The sequence below is a fragment of the Cupressus sempervirens genome, chromosome 1, assembly GCF_028749045.1.
Source record: "Cupressus sempervirens isolate cs-2001-9-10 chromosome 1, ASM2874904v1, whole genome shotgun sequence".
Classification (NCBI taxonomy): Eukaryota; Viridiplantae; Streptophyta; class Pinopsida; order Cupressales; family Cupressaceae; genus Cupressus; species Cupressus sempervirens.
Genome location: NC_143118.1, coordinates 624,137,926 through 624,145,190, shown reverse-complemented (window position 1 = coordinate 624,145,190; position 7,265 = coordinate 624,137,926). Strand labels below are relative to the sequence as shown.

Sequence of the window (7,265 nt, the reverse complement as noted above, 5' to 3'; positions counted from 1 at the left end):
GTCAGATCAGGTAAAGAGACATAGTTATTACTTGTAACAATTATAATAAATTATTTTTAATTTAACTCTTTTATTTGTTATTGTAGAGGACCCCCCTTTGCAACAGCATAGGAATTTGAGATCATCAAGAACAAAGAACAGAACAACTAACGAGGGGGGAATTGATGATGACACTGATGCTCCTCTTAGAGCTTACATAGAAAAAAGAAATAGAAAGAAAAAAAAGAAATGATTGTCACTACATACCTTAATTGATAATGACTGTATTTTATGTCTCAATGAATTTAATTATGTACTAATGAATGTTCATGAATTATGTGTTAATGCAGAATATTGATGAATGTTGCATGTTAATGAATCTAATGTGTTAATGAATGTTATCATGTGATATTGATTGAATGTTATCATGTGATATTGATTGAATGTTGCATTTTATTAATGGTTGAAAGAATGAATGAATGTTAGATGTTAACAGGGAATGTGGAGTGATGTTAGGGGGAGGGGGGTGGGGCCAAATGAGCTTCCACCTTCACGTGGTTGGCCCTGTTTAGTAGAGAATATTAAACTATTCTCGAAACAAAGTGAAGCTCAATAAGATACTTGTTATTACCTTTTTTAAAAAAAAATTGTGTGCTTTAGCCTTGATTTTTGAGCATGAAATTAACCTTTAAAAAACTCCATGGTTAAGAACATTTGGGTTGGAGTGGTGCTTGGGTGGGTAACATCTCGAGAAAGCCCAATGCTTCACCTCTGTGAGAAAACCTAGATGCAATGAGTATTTAGTGTTCTATTCATTCTAATGAGAAAGAAGTTATTGTGAAACACTACTCATAAACATAGACCAATGAGTTTGACCGAAAACTAGACAATTGAATCCTGATAGCAACATCACAACATTAAAAAAACTTATAACTTGTTAATGCACAAGAAAATTTTGTGTCAATAACAATAGTTTTTGGCTAGTTGAAAGTAATACTTATCAAAGTTGTTTGTACTTCCTCATGTAAGACATTTGATATTTACTGTATTGATACTAGAAGAAAATATAATGAACTCCTCCTTAGATCGTTGAAGATAATAATGCAACGAAACCAAATCTATAAAAATTAAGAAGAGTGTTCTGTCCATGATTTTGATGTATTATATTTTAAAGGTTTGCATGGATAATGATCAGTTCTAGTTAGGGGTTGAGGTGCAAGTTTTTCCCTTTTGGCATGAAACACCTGTTAGTGCTCTAGTATTATGCATTTTATCAAGCTCCAGGGCATTAAGGACAAATTTCATAGGTCTGTTGTGTAATGACATAGGGTGGAGCCATTAGTAAATCTTACAGCTAAGGACTAATACAAATTTTAATGTTGCCAACCTTGGAGATGCATCTTAGTGAAAGGCTTATGATGCTCATAATTGTTCTTTTAACAATGTGATTTAGCAAATATGGTAGGTGATAGTTTCAGTTTCCCTGATGTCTTCTTTTAACTCTTAGACAGTGTTTCTCTAAGCTTCTGGGACTGAGGGATGTAGGGAAATAGTTTTGAGGATGGCAATTTTTTTCCAAAAGGTTATGGCTACTAAAGTAACTTCAAGAAACTAGGAGAAGCTGAAATTTTGAAAAGTAAATACAATGTACTGAATTTGCAATGACCATCTTCCCACCTCTACCTTCTAGAGGCTTTAAATTTTCAAAGTTTTTCTTTAACAAATTAGCTTTTTTTAGAACATTATGCAGAAAATGATGCAGGCTATCTAGTTCTGAGAAAGATGGCATCCTTTTCGAGTCTTTGAGTCTTGAGGATGTCTGGAACATTAGGAACATCTTCCACTCCCCAGGTAATGCAATATGCATTCCCATGGAACACTGCATTAAGGCTGTCTTTTGAATGACAACTTTTTCTTCTGTGGGGTACTTGATGTCATGGTTATATGTTGGGAAGATTGTTCCATTGGTAGAATTTTGTTGTTCTTGATGCACTTCCAGAGATTCATATATATGTAAAAAGGCATTGACATACAAGAAACTTCATGATAGATGAGAAATCAATACAAGATTGTATGTAATACTTAAATTGGCAAATGGATATTAAGTAAAGCTCTTGAAGAATTGACTATTTCAGAAAAAACATATCATTGTCACTGATTATACAGAATTGATAAAGAATCTCCTATTGAGTTTGAGATTCAAATCACATGTTTTAGAAAATAACAAATATTTCATTGTCAGTAAATTGAATGCTTTTGTGATGTCTGGCAACTCGTTCGACAATTATTATGTTTGATGGGCATGATGAACTGTCTCTTCTGCAAAGCTTCGTATATGAATTCATTTTTCATGCAATAGATTTAATTTTAATCAAATAAGCCACATTTAATAAAGAGCCAAAGAACATTATTAGTAATAGAATAAAAAATCCTATTTCACACAAATCTGTCATGGCAGTTATACTTTATATGCAGAAATCTACAGTTTTTATGACCGTTTTAAAAATAATTGTCTATAATACTATATTGAGGAACACATGCTTGATAATTTATTCTGCCCCATTTTCAAGGCATGAAGTATTTAACATTCAAAGATGTTGAAAAAGAGTTGGTACTGCTCCCTAAATTAATCTTTAACAAGCAAGAGAAACCATGTTTACTATAGATTTTAAGCTAATCATTTAGAAATATCTTAAGAGGCATTCGAAGCATTTTTCACAGGCGAGAATAGAGAATATTAGACACTAAATCATTATTTTGAATTTGAACCCACTTTATTTTGGCCTTTGTTCATTTTCTCTTTTAGTATCAGTTTTAATCATTTCTACAAGGAGACGAGACTTGTTCTGTTATACATCTACGTGAACACCAATTTAAAACTGATAAAATGAATCTATCTTCAATCTAGTAGGTGTCAGGGGCTGCAGTTTGGAGATTTATTTGAAATTTACAAGTCAATCTATCTCTTTTATATTGCTTAAGAGTTTCATTGTTTGTCACAGGATGATGCACATATCTTCTATTTGCCTAGTCAGATCAAGGAAGAAATAAGATCTGTTCTAGATCTTACAGAAGTAATATTGTCTCAATTTGGTTTTAAGAGCTATGAAGTCAACTTATCAACAAAGCCTGAGAAAGTAGTGGGTAGTGATGATATTTGGGAGAAAGTGACTTCTTCTTTGAAAGACGCTCTTCAAGACAAGGGTTGGGATTATTCTGTTGATGAAGGAGGAGGTGCATTTTATGGTCCAAAGATTGATCTTAAGATTGAAGATGCCCTTGGAAGAAAGTGGCAATGCTCAACAATTCAGGTAAACATATTTGGCCTATACTCATGAATTTTAATTAGTATAATCTTGGGGAGTTGACTTTGATTTTTCTAATCGAAATAATACTGTGGACATCTGTATGCAGGTGGATTTTAATTTGCCTGAGCGATTTGATTTATTCTATGTTGATTCAAACTCAGAGAAACACAGGCCAATAATGATTCACAGAGCTATCCTAGGATCTCTTGAACGCTTCTTTGGCATATTAATAGAGAATTACACTGGTGATTTTCCCTTGTGGCTGTCTCCAGTACAAGCCCATCTTTTACTTGTAACAGACACCCAGGTCTGTAGATTGATTGCATGTTCATATTTTGTTTTTCCTACAAAGGGTTTCAGGTTGACTGATTAATATTGGAATTCAACAGGTACCGTACTGTCAATATGGGAAGATGTGTCAATATTTATTTATTGTAGGCACAGATCAATCTGTCCAGATAATTACTGTGAATATTCATCATTCAACATGGTGAATATTCATCATACAAATGCTAGATATTAAAAGCTGATAAGATTTTTATGGCCTCAGAAACAAATGTAATAAATTTGATTAAATAACCATTCTAACATGTGTCTAGGCTTCTTGTTGGTGTGAGCTTTATGACAGACAACACAAAATAAAATACCAAGGGGTACTTTATCCTCTCTTGATCAAAATCTTTATGTTCTAAATAGATGAGCTATGTGATCACAAAGACAACTCCAAGGTTCCAAATGTGTGTGTTTTTAATGTCCAAGATAGACTATCATGGTAGGATGATTTGTTGAAAACCTCCAAGGATACTTACATGGTTATTCAAGATTTGATCATTCAACTTTTGAATTTCCCTTTTCTTTTTTCTTTTTTTGAAATTTTGTGTGTTTAACGCTTACAAAGATTTCTGAAACGAAGTGTAAAAGAGTAGGGTTTATGAAGATAATTTTAACCTTAAACTAATTCTATACTAATCCAATGAACTTAGGGTCCATTTGGTCACGGGCATAGGAATTGAGAATAGACATGTAATATTGGGAATAGGAATGGCATAGGAATTGAGAATAGGCATGATCTGACGCTTTGGGGCTCAGCAGTCGAGCAAGTGGGCAGTGAATTGCAACAAAGCAACAAAGCAACCAACAATGCTTGAATATTGTCTTTGTCTTCACCAAAATAAAATTCTCCATCAACATAGACAAATTGCAATCATGATCTGTAATCGTAGAGTGCTCTAAGAGGCCCTATGCAGATCATTTCCACTGCATACTCCCACCGCATACTTTAGATCTTAATCTTTTCATTGCCTTTGCAGGTGACATGGTAAGTAGTTTTGGTAATAATACTTGCTTTGCATAGAAGACAACTACTCACTGAAACTACTATGACATCTTCCTTCATCCTCATAGTTGTATAACACGTTATGTATATCATGATTCACTACGTACACAATGTTCTTCATTCCTTTCTATTGATACATATCAAGTTCTAACCCAGTAATCTTCCATCGTTGGTTCCTATTACAAAGTTGATGCCGCACAAGGTGAGTCAGAGATATAGTTATTCTAGTGGTTCAAAAGTTCTCCATCATTATTTCAGGCATGTGATTCTATTATTCTTGGGAAATGATCTGTTGTGATACTAGATCTCTGATTTGCTGTCTTGATCAAGATATTTTCCCAAAAAAAGGTTGATCAGGATTTTCCCAATTTTTTCCAGAATTTTGGCCCACATTTTGTCAATAATTTCCCCCCCCTTAGCATTAGCTAGTAAGGAGGAAAATCAAACTTGTTGACTTCTTGCCTCCAAATCTGACAAGAACTCCACAAGCTCTTCATCTAAAAACACAGTGATTCTTTTCAAACACAAATACATTCACTAGCAATTCATTTTGTTTGGCCCGTCACAATAAGCACAACATTTCTCCTTTCCATGTCACTATTTGTGATTGCTATTACATCACCATTGCCTATATAAGCTAAGTAGAAATGGATCAATCGAGAGCACTTTATTATGAATTTAGCTTTCAAATTGCACAACATTGGTTCTTCTGAATCGTAAAAGATGGTAAACAAAACTTGTGAAGCCTAATATGCCACATCTAAATTTATTTCACAGCATCCAATCACCATACAATTGGAATCAGGGAGCTTGTGGTGGGGCCGCTATGGCGGTGATGGCAGTTGGCGTCACTGCCACAGCGGCCCTGCCATATTGCTAACCACGGACGTCGCAATTGCGATGTACGCACGCGCATTGCGACGAAATAAGCGTCGCGTGCATAGCGATGCCGTCGCAATTGATGATTTTGCGTCGCAATTGTGACACATTCGCAAACATTGCGACGGCCAGCGACATCGACAACACCGTTGCAAGTTTCCATGGACGTCGCAATTGTGACGCCCACGGATGAACTGTAAAGGCTCCCACCTCAGCGAACTCGTGGGCAGATGCCGACGCCACCCCATCGCAATGCGTGGTGAAGACATCGGAATTGCGATGGGAACCACATCCATTGCGACGGGAGCAATGATGGGATAGAATGTCGAGATTGCGATGGATAGGCGTCGAAATTGCGACGTCCAAGAATAGACGTCATAATTTGTGACTAAAAAACAACGACGTCTGTTGCCGTCGTAGTGGCAACACATTTGCGTTGCAATTTCGACACTTGGCCGTCGCAAATCGATGCCAAATGTATTAGTGTTAGTTTTCAAGATCAAGGTTCTAGCTTGCAGTTTCAAATACTCCAAATCCATGACAAAGAGCTTGAAGTTCAGATACTCATGTTACACAGTTTACATTATGCATGTACAACTCAAGCCGCTATCTTCAAATGGTTGATTCTGGAGTTTATTCAACATCTCTGGCTGTCATTGTCTTGATTTTGGCAATAGCCATATTTGTTATTTTGTTATTCACACTTGTAATTACATTATCTATATTGCTAGCATCTTGTCAAAGCAAGCCTGATGATGTGGTCAAAGATGGTATGGGACTAGAAATGGGTATTGATGTTTGCAGGAACATTATTTTGAACTTTGAGTTTAATAACATGCAAGAGAGTAGTGTTTTCCCAAGCATGTGTAAAAAATGTGTATTTCAATACATGACAAAAGGTTAATATGTAAGTGATGTAAATGGAACAATCGAGGAAGAAAATAACTATTTAATTTCTATCATTGTGAATGGTGATGGATCAGATAGAATAATGTTGAACATTGATGAAACAACTTTGCCCAATGTTCCATACTTCAGTAATTTCCAGAATTGTTCAATGTTGCATAAAGTGGATGCTTGGAATCATAGGGTTAAAGAAGCCAAATCTCCACTACTGGTTTCCACTTTGAATTTATATCAAAAATTTCAGAACCATGGTGTGGTTTTGATTTTCCTTCCTAGAAGACATGAGAATCAATGGGACTCCACTGTGGAGAACCTCCTTCATGCGGGTTATTCTGGTTGGATAATGTTGATAATGTAGACTAAAGATGAAATGCAGATGAATGCCCATTTATTGAGAGTTTTAAATAGCGCAAGCCATCTCAAACCCATAATATGGAACACCAAGCATCTCAGAAATAGGAGAAATACCAAACCTTGAAAATGGCATCAGATCACCAAAAGGTCTTTACAGACTTTCATTATGACTCTATGATTCTTCAAAAAACCAATGCATGGAAACAATCATAATTTGTATGCAATAGTTCAAGAAATAACCTATGGCATGGAACAAAGGCCGAGTTCCATCAATGTGAGTAAGCCATTCAACTAATTGCCTATGGTTTCTGTTCATGCAGACCCATTATATTTCACTTACAGACTCATCTTTCATTTTTCTTTATATGTGAAGGAGACTTGATTTGCACATTAATACAGTGGTAAGCGACAATGGAAAAATCACAAAGACCCATGGGCCGCCCATGGTGAATATCTCCCCATTGCAGAGTATTCATGACCTCATAATCGGGTTTGAATCTCCT

The 7,265-nt window shown here is 35.6% G+C and overlaps 1 protein-coding gene and 1 pseudogene across 1 annotated transcript; both read left to right on the top strand.

Annotated features, from left to right (window-relative positions):
- The first annotated feature begins 1,794 nt into the window (after positions 1 to 1,794).
- Positions 1,795 to 3,781, top strand: LOC149579473 (threonine--tRNA ligase, chloroplastic/mitochondrial 2-like). Its single transcript, XM_089801826.1, has 4 exons — positions 1,795 to 1,830; positions 2,982 to 3,290; positions 3,394 to 3,594; positions 3,677 to 3,781. Exons 1-4 carry the CDS (start codon positions 1,795 to 1,797, stop codon positions 3,779 to 3,781), a joined length of 651 nt encoding a protein of 216 aa, XP_089657952.1.
- Positions 3,782 to 5,970: 2,189 nt separating this feature from the next.
- On the top strand, positions 5,971 to 6,886 carry LOC149579472 (uncharacterized protein At2g39920-like; annotated as a pseudogene).
- Positions 6,887 to 7,265: the final 379 nt, after the last annotated feature.

Excerpts from the sequence above, each read along its gene's own strand:
- LOC149579473 (XM_089801826.1), top strand. The coding sequence starts at position 1,795 with ATGTCTGGAACATTAGGAACATCTTCCACTCCCCAG. Across the intron at positions 1,831-2,981 it reads GAACATCTTCCACTCCCCAG|GATGATGCACATATCTTCTA; the intron begins GTAATGCAATAT and ends TGTTTGTCACAG. Across the intron at positions 3,291-3,393 it reads GGCAATGCTCAACAATTCAG|GTGGATTTTAATTTGCCTGA; the intron begins GTAAACATATTT and ends ATCTGTATGCAG.